Source organism: Neofelis nebulosa, chromosome 4 (assembly GCF_028018385.1).
Source record: "Neofelis nebulosa isolate mNeoNeb1 chromosome 4, mNeoNeb1.pri, whole genome shotgun sequence".
Taxonomy (NCBI): Eukaryota; Metazoa; Chordata; class Mammalia; order Carnivora; family Felidae; genus Neofelis; species Neofelis nebulosa.
In genome coordinates, this window is record NC_080785.1 from 123229522 (window position 1) to 123244671 (window position 15150).

Below are 15150 nucleotides of genomic sequence, written 5' to 3' on the forward strand. Positions count from 1 at the left end.
TTTACTCCTCCTCTTCTCCAGGTGAGGACAGCTTCTGCCCTCCCGCAGGGAAGAGGAAGCAGAGGGAACTTCCCCCAGGGTGCTGGTGGGAACGTCGCAGGAGGAAGGAACACAGAAATTGGCAAGGACTTGAAGGACGGATATGCAAGTGCCGTAAGGCTTGCTGAGCCCTGAGTGTGCCAAAAATTAATTCATAAGCAAATGCTTATTTTATAGTTTCCCACTTGCTACAAAACACCAAGCAGAAAGATTCCTTTTGAGAGCTGGTAGGAAGGGGGTGAAGCCGGAGTGGGGAGGTAACGTAGGGGTTGCTCAAAGAGAAGCTCGATTCCATGGTTTGACAATGTGTCATCCTACCTTGCGGAGCTGAAGGGCAGTGGTAGCATCTCCTTGTTCCTGTAAGCACAGGGTTCACCATAAAGTCTGAGTTGCTCTCAGGTCAGAGGAATTTGGAGATTAATATCTATCCCTCAGATAAGCCAGGGCACAGACAGAAGATGCTCAAAGACTTGAGGACACTGTCCCTAAGAGTCCATTATGCCAGGATGGGAAATATCCTAAATGTGTGTTCCTGTCATTTCAGGGCTTTAGGTGATGATGTGACAGATAACAAGGTTTCAGAATAAAGGAGCAAACTCTCTCTGTGAGGGTTCCTAGCAAGCACCACATGTCTTTATTTTTGGATTCCCATAATTGATTCCTCCAAGGTCTGGGCAATGAAATTCACAACTTTTGGAGAGCTAAGGGCCCCACCAACTTCATCCTAAGACTGGGATGAATATTCACAGAACACCCAGAAAGGCAATGACATGAGTCGTCGCTTCTGCAAAGACAGGACTGAATTTTCAGGGAGAACAAAGCTCCTCTGTGGTTGACAATGGTGCCTTTTTTTTTTTTTTTTTTGTTGAAACTTTAGCACCCAACTCAGGGGTTTGACTGACCCATGATAGGTGCTCAATCGTTTATAATGCGGGGAGGGAGGGGGGGGAGGGGCATGGAGCCAGTCTCCAAAGTTGCCCACCTCCACACGGTTCCCTCCTAATATGCACATGCCCTCATCTCAACAACAGGTGGGGCTTTTCTCACCCCCCCTCTGAAATTGGGCTGACCTTATGACAAAGCCTTATGACTGGTTTTGACCAAAAGAATGCAGCAGAAGTGACATTCGAGGAATCCCCCTCAGCCCAGGTCTTACAAGGATTTGTAGCTTCCACTTTCCACTTCTTGAAACTCCACTTAGACCCCAGTCAAGATGCTCTAAGAACTCCAAACCACATGGAAAGGCCACAGGGAGCAGAACCAAAGCAATCCAAGTGACAGTCCCCAGTGAGCTCCCAGATGAGAGCCAGAACCAAGTGGCCACCGTGGCTGACTACCCAATCAAGCCCACGCTAAAATCACATGGTATAGAAGAACCACTCAGCTGAGCCCAAGCCTACAGAAGTGTGACAGCTGTCAGAACGGTCACTGCTTCAAGGCATTAAATTTCGAGAGGGCCGCTAAAGTGACAGAACTAAAACAGGGGGGTGGAGGAGACAAGAGGCACATGGCATTTAGTCTAGTTCTGTAGCTCTGAGTAAGTCAGAACCCTCACTGAACTCCTCAGACTCCAATGAGTAGAAGGACTTTATACACAGTAAGTGCCCAAACCCAGGGAGAATGGATGCCAGTTCCACTGTCTTCACTACTGAGCTCTGCAGCCAAGAACCCACCCCTGGCCCACCTACAGCTCTGTTCCTGAAGGTGGCAAGGAGTTAAGTGGTAAGAAGGAGCAAGTCGACTTTCTCTATAAAGCACCTACTATTCTTCCTCGGACCTTTACCATCATCCTACAGAATGAAGGCATCATAGGGAATGAGGAGTTCAGAGAACCCAGCTGCCCTGGTTTAAATCTTGGCTCTGCTACTTACTTATTGTAGGATTTGGGGCAAGTTCCTTAACGTTTTTTCATTTTACTTTCCTCATGTGTTAAAAGGGGTAATTACGGCATCTACCACCTATAGAGAGAGTGAGGATAGATGAGAGGATACACTGAAAACACTGAAGCATAGTTCCTGGCTCATAGTAAGCACTTAACTGGCTATTATCATCATCATTATGGCTTTTACTTTTGTTAATTTTTAAAATGATCATACAGTAAAACTAACTGCTTTGGTATACAGTTCTACAAACTTTCACACATGTATAGATTCACATGGCCACTACCAAAAGCAGGACACACAATAGTGTTATCACACAAAAAAACCCTTGTGCTGTTTCTTTAGAGTAAAATTCTCCCCTCACCCCTAGTCCTGGCAAATACTGATCTGTTCTTCATCACTACAGTCCTGTCCTTTCGAGAATGTCATAGAATTAGAACCACATAGTATGCCTCCTTTTGAGATTGGCTCCTTTCTCTCAGCATAATGCCTTTAAGATGCATCCAAGTTATTGCATGGATCAAAAGTTTGTTCCTTTTTATTGCTGAGTAGTATTCCATTGTATGGATCACCTGGAGTTTGTCCAATCATATTTTTCATAATTATTTTCACAAGCCAAAGTAAACTTCAGAAATGGAATCGGCCAAACATCACTGATAGATTCTAAGAATTCCTGGAAAAACATTTAATAATTGCTTACAAGTTCTGATTCAAGGCAATAAGGAACCCAGGGGTCTGCACTTAGGCCTCACCCTTGATAGACACAGGCACAGAAACGCAGTAATAACTTCCTTAATCCCACACAGATCCGGACTGGAAGGTAGTACTTATTCTCTTTCTTCTCCACGTGAAACATGTTCTAAATCCTGGGAAGAGGTGCTTATAAGCATAAGGGTCCTTCTGCAGCCCTCTTTCTGAATAGGCAACACCCTGTTCCGGAACCCTATAGCCCTCTATGCTTCCCTTTGACTGCCCTTTCTACCACCAGTCACTGAGAAACATTACTCCATGGAAGCCCACCTGACCTCAGACCAATTTCCCTTCCTGACACCACAACTGGACAATACGAACAGGAGTAACGGGCATGGAGTTGCAGTGGGACCTTAGGCCACCTTCAATGGATTACAGCATTTCAGCAATCATTAATGGTCGCAGCGACAGTGTTAACCCAACTCAGACTAACTTCCCACAGCTACTCATTTACTACTTCAACCAGCTTCTCTAAAGCAGGATGAAATTTTCAATCACTCCCCCTGGGGCTTCAAGGTTCTTAACCAGCTCCAGACACAACCTGAGTTCCACATCATTCTCTCCAGAGAAAGAAAGCTGAGGGCCAAGGGAGAGCTCACAACTCAACTCTAGGCTAGAATCAATTTTCCTGGAACCACGGGTCTCTACTGAAGCCATGGGCCAGATTCTCCCCTCCACCCTCTGAGGTCACAGAATGGGGAGGATGAGGGAGAAAGAAAGCGTGAGCATGTGTGCCCTTGGTGCTATGCCCTCCCATCCCGGCTCACCCCTTCATGAGCACACTGGCTCCCTTAAGAGAAAACATCTCCACTCCCTACAAGGCTGAACTATTGGAACTCTATTGTGGCAGTTCATCTGGAGCCTGAGCTTATGAGTAATAAATGTGTGAAAACATGAAACTAATATTCATAATTACTTTACAAGATAAAGAACTTGAAGGAAAAACAGCTTCTGCGTGCCTTGCCATCATCATGAGGGGTACACTGTGAAAAACACGGCATCCTGCCAGAACTGCAGACTCCATCTCGCCAGCCAGCCTTAGCACCGGCGGCCCTCAGCCCCCACGAGCCCTTTCCAAGTTTCATTATTCCTTAATTAATGGTGCCTTCATGCTTCTCCTCATCCAGACGCTTTTAAGCCTCAAAGAGCCAAATGAGACCTCTGATCTTCTCATCTTCCACATCTGTTTAGGTTCCATTTTGGCCAGCATTTACCAACTATCAGTGAGTCTAGGGTCCAGTCTCAAGCAGGGAGTGTTGGAGAGTCTGCATTCATGATATCCCGTCCCTGAGCCTGTTGCCCCACTAGGTTCAGTACCTCTTCTTCTCCCCATTTTTTTTTCTACTGAAGTATAACTTATGTACAATAAAGCACACCAATTTTCATTGTATGGGCCACTGAATTTGAAACAGGTATGTACCCGTGTATTCACCCCCTAGGTGGAGACGTTAATTATCTCTAGCACCCCAAAAGTGCCTATCCTAGAAAATACCCTCTCCCACATTATGACCAATTTTATCATAGAATTATTTTCAGTTTAAGTTCTTGTTAGCTTTTTCCTACGTTATTGCTAGTTAACTTACTTATTTGAACTGCCACCTTCCGGATCCTGTTCTCATGTCACCTGTCCAACACTGCCAGATCTGTAGTCCTAAATGGCAGCACCAAGGTCCTTGACAGGCTGCCCTATACTGCATACAAACTCTAACACCCACCGCCAGTCCCCGTTCACCACCCTACGCCAGCTCTGCTCAGTGTGATGGACCCAAACCCTGTTCTCCAGCACCCCTCCAGCTCCTGCACCCTGGGCCTCCTCTTCCCTCCCAAGCAGCACAAAAGAGCTGGCCCATGACCCAGTTCCACGTCATTTCTACCCTTCAGACCCACAGCCATCCTTCAAAGCCAATCTCATCAAAAAAACCGTTCACTGGGGCGCCTGGGTGGCTCAGTCGGTTGAGCATCCGACTTCAGCTCAGGTCACGATCTCGCGCTCCGTGAGTTTGAGCCCCGCGTCGGGCTCTGGGCTGATGGCTCGGAGCCTGGAGCCTGCTTCCGATTCTGTGTCTCCCTCTCTCTCTGCCCCTCCCCCGTTCATGCTCTGTCTCTGTCTCAAAAATAAATAAACGTTAAAAAAAAATATTAAAAAAAAAAAAAACCGTTCACTGACTCCTCACACAGATGTCGTTACTTCTTCCTTGGAGGGTCCGTGTTATCATTCTTACCTTAGATGGCATTACCGTTATCCTTGAGAAAAATACATGTGTTTGCATTCTTGTATTCTTGCTAGATTTTTCAGTTTCTCTAAGACTAAGCTTCTAGGATTCTAGGATTTCTCTAATTCATAAAGCTTTAAAAGAAAACTGCAATTTCCAAAAAACTGGAAGCAATAACCTAGGGTTTCCAACTTTTTCTTTGGCCAGAGGGGGAAAAAACCTGTCACCCGCTATCAAAATCTTTCCATTAAAGCAAAGACTTTGGAGCTAAAAGAAAAATTGGAGAGGATATAATATCAGAAATAAAATAGTAAGATGGTCCTTCAAATTGAATTTACTTGGTTTGTGAAAATCTCCTCCCAAGCTCTCCATTTTTTATACTTGGCTGTGCCTGGAGAACCTTCTCATAGACCAACTGGCTCCAGTGTCTACAAACCACTGCCTTATAGTTCCTACTAAAGCACTGTGTACACACAAAGCACTCAATACATGTTTAGTTCAACTGATCTAGTCAATGCAAATCAGGTGGTTGAAAAACAAGGAGTGTTTGACACTGCTTCCATTCCAACAGGGCAATAAGTGGGCCCTATTCTCAGGAGAATGACCACAGGATCCATCCACGCTCACAGTCAGACTCACATGTGACAAAATCAGCAATCCCAACTTGTCACAACTCCGGTGCAAGTGATGACTCAGGCAAGCACTGGACTTTGCCCCTGGCACAAATCTCCAGTTAGGGAAGTGCCTAATAATGAACTTCAGAATTGTGTGTTGGGGCAAGCAGGGAATGGAGGGTGAGAAGACAGGACCACCACAGTTCGCTGCACAGCGTGTTCAAGCAGCAGGGCATCTGGGAGAATGAGCAGGGGCTGAAATTCAACCTGGCCCAGGCAAACCTCCCCACAGCAAGGCATGTCCTTGGCTGGTTTGCACAAAGAACCAAGACTCCATTGATCAAGACTCTGAATTTAAGTTCAAGCCCAAGAATTTAATGTCAAATATACACATAAGGGTAAATTTTATGGCGTATTGGTATATCTCAATAAAGCTGTTAATCAAAATGTGTATACACACACACAGTGAGCAAACCCTTATTCAAGAGCCAACAAAGAAGGAAGACTGCATGATGAACGGGATAAAATATTTAAAGAAATAATTTTAATTGTCATTTCTACATGAAAATTTTAAATATATTATTAAATTTATTAAAATTGACTTATTAAGGACTTCTGTCAAGAATTCTATCAAGTTTTTATTGTTTTAAAATATATATCCAGCTAACAAAAAATCATCTACACCTCTTTGACTAACCTTGCCTGACTTTTCCCAGTTAGTACAAATTGGTGTTATTAGTTCAAATGGCTGTATTGAGCTTTTCACTTCAAAGGTAGGGAAATTTATAGCCATTATCTACAGATATAAAAATTAAATCCAAATAGCACACACAGTCTAAACTCTTTTTTAGTCATCCTCTGATGGGATCCTCTATGATCTTGGATAAAAAAAGTAAATACACTTCATTCAATCATTCATTGAACAAACATTTATGGGCATCCTACCATGCCCCAGATCTTGGACCAATTTTCTTCATACATCCTTAGCAGTTTATCATTTTCAAATGTGACTTGTGTTTTGAAACCAAGTCTAAACTATGACTGAATGACCAAGGAAGATACTGGTAGAATTTGTTTTTCAGAAGAACAGAATTTTGTACTCTAAGAACGAGGGTTCCATTGTAGAAGATCTTGGCATCACCTAGGTGCCTGGCTCCCAAAACAGATTCTCTTCCTGCTCAGTGGGGATGCCACACAGAAACCAAGCTGCCTTCTTACCTGTATAGTGGTGTTGCCTCCTTCCAGAAGGGCAATGGCCAGGAGAATGCTTTCATGAAACACTCGGTCACTGGATGCGTTCATTATGAGGTCAATGACCAGATTAGAGGCACCCTCCTTGTCGAGGTGGCACTGAACCTCAGCCAGGCTCATCTCACCCCTGCTTGTGGAGCTGGACCCAGAGCCTCCCGCTAGGAAGATGGAATATTGTTCTTATTAACCACAATTAGAGCAGTAAACGTGTATTGCATACTTACTATAGACCAACACTTAATGCACTAAACATTGTAACAGTATTATCTCCTTCAACCTTCTTAAAAAAAACCCACGAGGAAGGTACTAATTATTAGCACAGAGGTGAAGTCACTTGTCTTCAAGGGGGACACCCAGCTTGTGAGTAGCAGAGATGGTAACTGAATGTAGGCAGGTAAGATGAAGAAGGATATATTTCCAGCAAGAGACCCAAAGCCATCCAGTCAAGACTCTCCCTAGCATTAAAACACAGTGACTTAGTGCAGAATTATCAAGAACTAGTTTGAGTTCAAGAGATAAATCAAACTTATACATGTCTTAGAACACTCCTAAGAAAACAAAGACTGTAACATTCACTTTAGCCCTGTTTCTAACAAACCCGCCCTAGCTAACCCCAGACTCATTCTTTCCCGTAATTTACCTGTTCATTCATTCAATCAATAGTTACTCCATGCTTGGCATGGAGCCAAGAGCTGGGGATAGGAGAGTGGAGGAAACAAATGAAATTCCCATCCATACTGAGCTTGAGATGACATGAATAAACTTAACCATACATGGCCTGTGTCATTTAGTGGAATGGATTCCAACTGTGCTTAGAAAATGCCTATTTACGAACTTGACTGGCACTATTATTGGCAATAACTGAAACATTAATGTACATGGGGATACTGATTAATTTCAGAAAAAAGAAAATCAGCCATCAGTCCTTCCCTGCAGACCTCAATTCAAATGCCACCTCCTTTACACTGCTTGTCTTGACTATGTGGATCCATTACATCCATAGTGCAGAGTACAAATTGGGTTGTTGATCTTCTCTTTTACAGCTTTTTAAAGCAGAATTGGTCTCTGGTGCATTTCTAAACACCCAAACACCCTCATAATGCCTCCCCAGGCCTCATATTTGTGGAGTGACCCCACTACAGAAAATAAAGTGAAATCGTTTTGAGATGTTATGTGAGGAACTTCTGCTTGAGAATCCCTGGGAACTTTCAGATGAAATGAGAAGGTCCTGTTCCCGAAATGGTCTGAAAAGTGTGTCGTCACCGAAGCTGCTCAACCCCATGAAGCGAGCAGATATGTTTCAAGTTTTTATCTGGAGAGAAACTCAAGGTTCTTTCCCAGAAATTGCTAGGATAACTTTATTAATCACCAAATATTTTGGTGCTACTTACAGAATCTGTAGTCCGTAACAGTCTTCCTTAGAGATAGGTAATCAGACAAGTCACATTTGTGCTTCAAGCAATGAGCTCCCACCCTAAACTGTAATTGTGCTTACCATGTTTTGTAACATCTTTAAGGATTTACTTTTATGCAATTCTGGACTTTTTTTTTTTTTTTTTTTTTTTTGTAGTGGGGAGAAAAACTCTCAAGAGTTTGGGAGGCTTACAGCATAGGCATTAGAATTAGCTCTATCAAGGTTCAAATTATAGGCCAGTCACTAAGAAGCTTCCAATTTCTCTGTTAAAAAGGGACAGCAACACTACCCACCATAGAATGGAGAACTCGGAGGAGCAAACAAGAATGTAGAACACTTAGGAGAGCCCTGGCACTCATTTATAACATAAATGTGAGCTTTTGCCATCCTTGCTGCTAACGTCATTGTTATTTAATGGGAAGAATGATTCCTAATGACCACAAGAAAACAGGCAGTGAAATCAAGTTCCTTGAGTCATTCAAAAATCACCAAGAGGGTTGCTGTACTGGAAAGAGGGGCAAGAGTCTTAGCCAATATCTAATTGCAGGGAAATATTTTTAGCTATCACTTTGATGGTAGACCAAAGGCAAAATGAATTGCTAGAAAACACACTGGCAACCCAAATTCATCTGTCAGAGTTTCAACCTGTTAAGTAGAAACATGTAGCTCTTACGTGGCACACTCAATTCACACGTGCAGCTAATTAGCACACAACACAGCCTACCTCCTCCCCCAGGCTTGCTGGGTCCTCCTGGTGACAGCGGGCCATTGCCAAAGCTGGTGAGGCTTTCTCTTCTTCCTGAAGGTCTGATGTTTCCATAGTAACGGTTGACCAAAATTTGCCTGAGCGCCTCACCCTTAATTCAAACAGGATAATGAAATCAGGTTCTGAATTCAATGCATAACTAAGCTACTAATATTCAAAAAACACAGAGGTACTCAGTTATAATTGGCTCAGTTTCACTCAGTGAAAAAATAAATTATTAATAAAAGCATTTGGAAACTGTAAAGTTAACTTCTTCAATATTTTCTCAGGAAACCACATCATTAAAAAACAAGCAGCAATCTAGAATACTAAATATCTCAAGTACTCTCTCTCACGGTGATAAATACAGAACATTAATTTTGAAAGGTAACTAACAATAACAAAAATAAAAAAATCCCTTGGAGTAAGCCAATAAAATTCAGACAAAAAGAGACTTTTACAGGTCACCTTTCACATAGCAATACAAAAATGTTACTCCAGGCACAGGGTTATTCATAAGATTGTAAGAGAATACTAAGACATAAAAGTAATACTGCATAATGATATGATAAGCTGAACATAAGCCTTTCTAATAGAAACAGTCAATGGGTCAAGTGGTGAAGAAAAATGCTATGGAAAATAAGTGGCAGATATCAGACACATCATTCATAAAATAAGCACCATAGATGAAACGACATTTGACATTTGCTTTGAAATAAGGGAAGGGAATAGGTAGGGATATAAATGAGACAAAAGCAGCAAGGAGTTGATGGTTGTTGAAGCCGAGTTATGCATGTGGCTTCTTAAAAGTTTTCTGATTCTTCTCGTATGTATTTGAACATTTCTGCAATAAAATGTTTTAAAAATATAACCATCAAAAGAATCTTGGACAGAAGACATAACATCTCTTTCACACAACTCCAACCAAAAAAATAAATAAATAAAACTGTGATTTGTTCTCTAACACTGCGGGGACATTGGCAAAGCGGCACAGAGCAGCAGGATTTTATTCTCAGCTCTATTCCACTTTCAGTTATGCTAAGTGACTCCCAGGACACCTCCCAGTCTGGAAGCTTCTGAAAGTCAGAGGCTGTATGGTTCTCCCCCACACTCTTTCCCAGGGACAAAGTAGTAAGGCCTGGAGTTCCTCTGGCACATCATCAGGAGGGGTAAGTGAGAAGTCTAGCAGAGAGAAGGCGTGCTGAAATATAGCAGGTGTCTAAAATAGAGGCTCAAGAGTTCTTCTGAAGAGACCTGCAACGGTAACATGAGCCAGTAGAATTTAAAGTGATTTGTTAATTAGCTCCAAGAATAGGTCTAGAGACTTCAAGTAGGGTGTCTGCAAAATAAGATGGGATGGAGCAGACAGGAGACCAGGAAGGTCCCTGAGAGTAGCAGAGAGGCTGGGGGCCAGAGGGAGATGGGACGAGGGAACCAAGGAGAAAGGAAGAAAACTCCTTAATTCAGCGCCAAAATCACGTAAGGTCTTAGGGTTACACTGCCAAATTTTTCTTCTCAATTCATGCGGTTGGTCAAAGACCCCAGGGACAAACTGGGATGGGATAAACAGGAGAGGAGGGGGTGGGTAGTACTGATTCTTAATTCAAAGCTCAGGAAATGGAAAAATCTCTATTTTCTTCTATACATTCCACCCACAAATGTCTCTCATTGTAGTTCAGCAAAGAATGGTGCTTCTATTAGCTCATAAGACTTGTTTCCCACCTTGAACAACTGTAAATACAAAATTCCAAGAGTTGCTTCCGATGGGGAAGTTATTTCTGAGATTTTCACGTACTTTTTAAATGGACTGCATTTGGTACAGTAGTCTTTAGTGGCTTAGAAAACCACATTTTTGTTATAAAGGTTTAGCTCTGCTGGTGTTTACATCTCCAGGACCAGTACAAACACATCGATACTCTCCAAAGCAGTCACTGAGAGCATGGTGATTTGAAAGGGTGACTTCATTTTTTTTTTTTTTTTATGAAGGAAATTGAATAAGACACAAAAAAATGGAAATACATTCCATGCTCCTGGACTGGAAGAATAAATATTGTTAAAATGTCAATACTACTGAAAGGCTGACTTCATAAGAGAAATACAAATTTCAAAGGATAGTTCAAAAAAGCCTACTCAAAAAGAAAAAGAGAAAGAAAAGGTTACCTCCACATTGAAGGTAACAGGAGACTGAATATGATTTATTTTTTTTCAACATAATGATGTATCTATTTGATTTTCTTTCAGTAACATACAGACTGAATTTCCACAATAGGGAATGGTTGACAGTAAACCACCCCAAGTCTCTAACTGGATCCCTTTGGGCAGCACAGGGACTGGGAGGTTGACAACAGAGTTGAGACCTAAGAGCTGCAATCACAGAAGACAGCCAATATAGCCTTCCTGGCAAAAGCATCTGGAGGATCGTAGGGTGGAATGGTCAAGTCACAAGCAGGGCGATTGTGACCAACTGACAAACACGCATCTTTAAGCAACTGTCAACCACAGCCTTTGCACTATAATCCCACTTAAGGAAGGAGAGACTCAGATTTTCCACTTCTGAGTTCGAGGGGAATTAGCAAGACTATGGTCAGTTTGTAATCAAGCAAGCGGGAGGTGAAGAAAGGAGCACATGCCATCTGGGAACACGTGGACTCCAGGAACAGGAACTTCACATTTATGCAGCTTGGACGCCAACTGAAGTTACAGAGGGATCTCACATTACCATTTTGTCTCTCTTTCCACAGAAAAACCCTGGCAGTTACCATAGCAACTGATGCATCAAATGGTACATTTTTCCCCCATAAGAGAATATCATGAAATGTGCTAATTATGGAAAAACACACACACGTACATTCTACCCTACGAACTTTTATTTTTTTTTCCCTTTTAATTATAAGGTTTTTGGCACATATTCACCTCACCTTCTCTCCACAAACACACACACACACACACACACACACACACAAAAGTTTAAGCTGCAAGGGAAAAAAAACCCACAGAGCATGTGGGATTTGCCTTTTTTCTTTTCTTTTTTAACAAGTTGAGATTTATTTCTTTTTCTGAAAGAATAAAGATTGATAATTTTAGGTAAAAAGGAAAAAAGAAAATGGACAACATTATAAAAAGTTATGCAAATCCCTAGTGTAAAAACTTAGGTTGAAGAAAAATTCTGTTTTCTGAGCCAGTGGTTTAATTTAGGAAAAATTAAAATCCGCAGAGAAAAGCTTTCCTAATCATCGTGATATAAATTACTCAAGAGCACAAAACTGTTCAAGGTACTAGGCTCAGAAACCTGACTGCAGAAAAGGAAAAACAACAACAACAACAACAACAAAACCCCCAAACTCCCCAAGTAACCTTACTTCTTCAGTTTTAATATTTGGCCATGCAGCCCTTTTTAAAAAATAAGAGTAATTTTTTTCCCAGCAGTTTATACCTGTAGTACACAAATAAGTATCAGATGTTTGTCTTGGTAAGTAACTCCACACACACATTATTACCTAAGACTGAGTAAAGGCAAAGGCCAAGAGTTTCTTTTGCAGGAAGTGTGATTTTAAAACCGTAAAAATGGTAGACCAGTGATGTAGAGTAATGAAACCAAGCTCCTGCCTTGCAGTTTGCTCACACAAGTTTCATTTCTCTCAGAATAGTGGCTAAGGACAGGTGGAAATATAGCCAAGTGTTGAACAAGGCACTAAGAAGTTAACATTGCCACTTACACAGGAGAGAAAAAGTAACCTTTTGGCTTCCCAGGTTCCAGGCACTTAAAAATCATGTGCTGCAGGAAAGATCACCCTCTCACATGAGTGGTGGGCCTTTCACATCTTAGTCAGCATTAAGGTAGTGCCTCGATTTTAACATACCTGCTTTTTGTTACTAGTGTATACCGAATCACTGAAGTGTTTCAAGCTGGAAAGTAACTACAGCAGTTAGCAACCCTTGTCATAGAGCAGTCATTGTGCTAAGTGCTTCACGTGCACACCCCAGCAGAACAGTCCTAAGGGGATAGAGCCTATTAATGGCCCCATTTTACAGCAGAAGAAACCGAGGCCCAAATCACACTGCTAGGACTTGGCAAAGGGAGACCTAAACTTGTTTTTAATTCTAAAGCTGACATGCTTGCGCAGCATTCAACAGTGTGCCCCCTGGGAACCCAGAGTGTGAGGGACAGCTATACCGGCCTTACCAGCTACTTCTAAGGCCCATGGTAATTCTTATAGGACAGGCAAGGACAGAAAACACAGGAATGCAAGGGGCCCTCGCTCAATGAACTGCAAGAGATCCAGGATGCTGGAGAGGAAGGGTTGAATGCCAACTCTCTGGGAGCTATTCTTTGGTCATAGCCTGAGAAATTAGAATCGCAGAAGAGTGGAAAGAATTTGGGACAAAGCGGGACCGGGCAGGGGCTGGAGCGTGTGAGCAGAGCAAAGGTGCACCAGGCTGTCCCCTGATCTCAGGCCTAAGCCCTCTGGACACTGAAGACCACAATTCAAGGCAATCTTTGCAATAACTGCTTGTGTTCTAACTCCATGACTTTGAGTAAAGTACTTTATCTGCCTGTGTCTCAGTTTCCTAATGCGTGAAATGGGGATGAAGGCCATGTCACTGGGTTAAGGTCAGCATTAATAGAAACTGATGAGTTAACGTATGTACAAGACTTAGCACAGTCACTGGTATATGATAAGTACTCAGAAGCCCAGGATATCTGCTTATCTTCCAAACATGAATAACATGAATTGGTCAGCATGCTAATGATGTATACAGGCCTTGTAGAAAATGGTTTGGCAATGCATAATCAGCACCTTAAGAAAGTGTCTATCCTTTAGCCTAAGAGTGCCCCTTCTAGTAATCTATCCAAAGTTGTACACATTTCATTTCTTCATCAAAGGGATAAAATGACAGACTACTTGCTTATTTGTGGAACTTTAGACAGCTATTAACGTTCAAAGACTTTCAAAGAAAATGACCGTATATAATATTGAATGACAAAAGGTACACAAGTTGTACACTTAGACTAATCCCAAGGACAGTGAAAATGCTCAAGGGCACACATTCACATCTGTGTAAAAAATGAGCAGAATAAATATATCGTTAGCTGTTTTTATAGCTGAGTAGTACAATTATCAAGTTTTTCACTATACTTTATTATAAATTACCCATAGTGATCATCAATGACTTACAAAAAAATATTTATGACTTCACCTAACTAGAAAGCCACTACAGAAAAATAAAAGAGGTCACGAAAAGCTTATTAGCTTGCTGGTCATTATTTGAGACTGGTCCTATAGGTAGGTAAGAGGGAGACTCTCCAGTTACCCTCACTGATACAAATGGCTGTGACTGGTCCTGAGCCAGTTAGCGCTTTAAGAATATCAACACCAACAAAAGCTGTCTTTAAATTATAGTGTATGGCTGAGGGAGGTGTTATGGTCATTAGCTCCCAACATCCAAGACTACGTACCCTTTTATGGTCTTCCAGTTGCCTCAGGGGGGGACTCGGTTCAAGTTCCTGCTAAGCATGCAGAAATTCCATTTTAAGTACAACACTAGGCAGACATGACCATCTTCAGTATCAGTCACAAATGAAACACACCAAGAGCTCAGACTGAGCAAAGAGTTACACAAAAGGATTATAGGCCCTTAAAAAAATTTTCCCAGACACATATTAATGCTCGATTACTTTGAATGCTGAACAACTGTCCTGTCCCCAACCCTGATGCACTGTTTAAAGTGAGCAGACTTATGACTTTTTTGCCATATGTTATATTATGTACTTTTACATAACAGGGCAGGTCCTCACAATTCATACATGCATTAACTGCGTGGCACATGCATAAGAACATCAATGCACACACTTCTGAACAGACACATACACGGCACCTTGGCTCTCCCCGACCCACCAGTACACAGCATTCTAATCCAAGCTGCTAACAGTGACGTGCTCTGATCAGCGTATTAGAGACTGATCATTACAGAGCATCCACATTGCAACTCAGCTACCTGGTAATCAGTTTCATTTTTAAGATCTTCATTAGACTTTTTTTTTTAAATATAGTGTGCTTCATTCATGCTTTACCCTACTGTGGTTTTAGAATAGTTTCTGAAAGTAAATTTTCATAGTTAGAAATATGCCGCCCCAGAAAGCATCTCTAAGACTTTAGATGCCTTAATTAATTCTAGTTCCTCATTTAACAAGATTAGTTAGCAAGAAGAAGAGAAAGAGTGCAATGTGAAACTGACTATATTA

General features: G+C 41.9%; 1 protein-coding gene across 7 annotated transcripts in view; it reads right to left on the reverse strand.

The window, feature by feature from the left end:
• ITPR1 (inositol 1,4,5-trisphosphate receptor type 1) overlaps positions 1 to 15150 on the reverse strand; it is a 330414-nt gene that overhangs the window by 97242 nt on the left and 218022 nt on the right. For 3 of the 7 annotated variants that reach the window (XM_058726155.1, XM_058726153.1, XM_058726152.1), the window contains 3 exons: positions 14365 to 14415; positions 8886 to 9018; positions 6715 to 6905 (listed from right to left, as the gene is read on the reverse strand). In XM_058726155.1, coding sequence (XP_058582138.1) covers positions 6715 to 6905; positions 8886 to 9018; positions 14365 to 14415 — 375 coding nt within the window. The remainder of the gene's footprint in view (positions 1 to 6714; positions 6906 to 8885; positions 9019 to 14364; positions 14416 to 15150) is intronic. The other 4 variants (XM_058726156.1, XM_058726154.1, XM_058726158.1 and 1 more) reach the window with 2 other exon arrangements.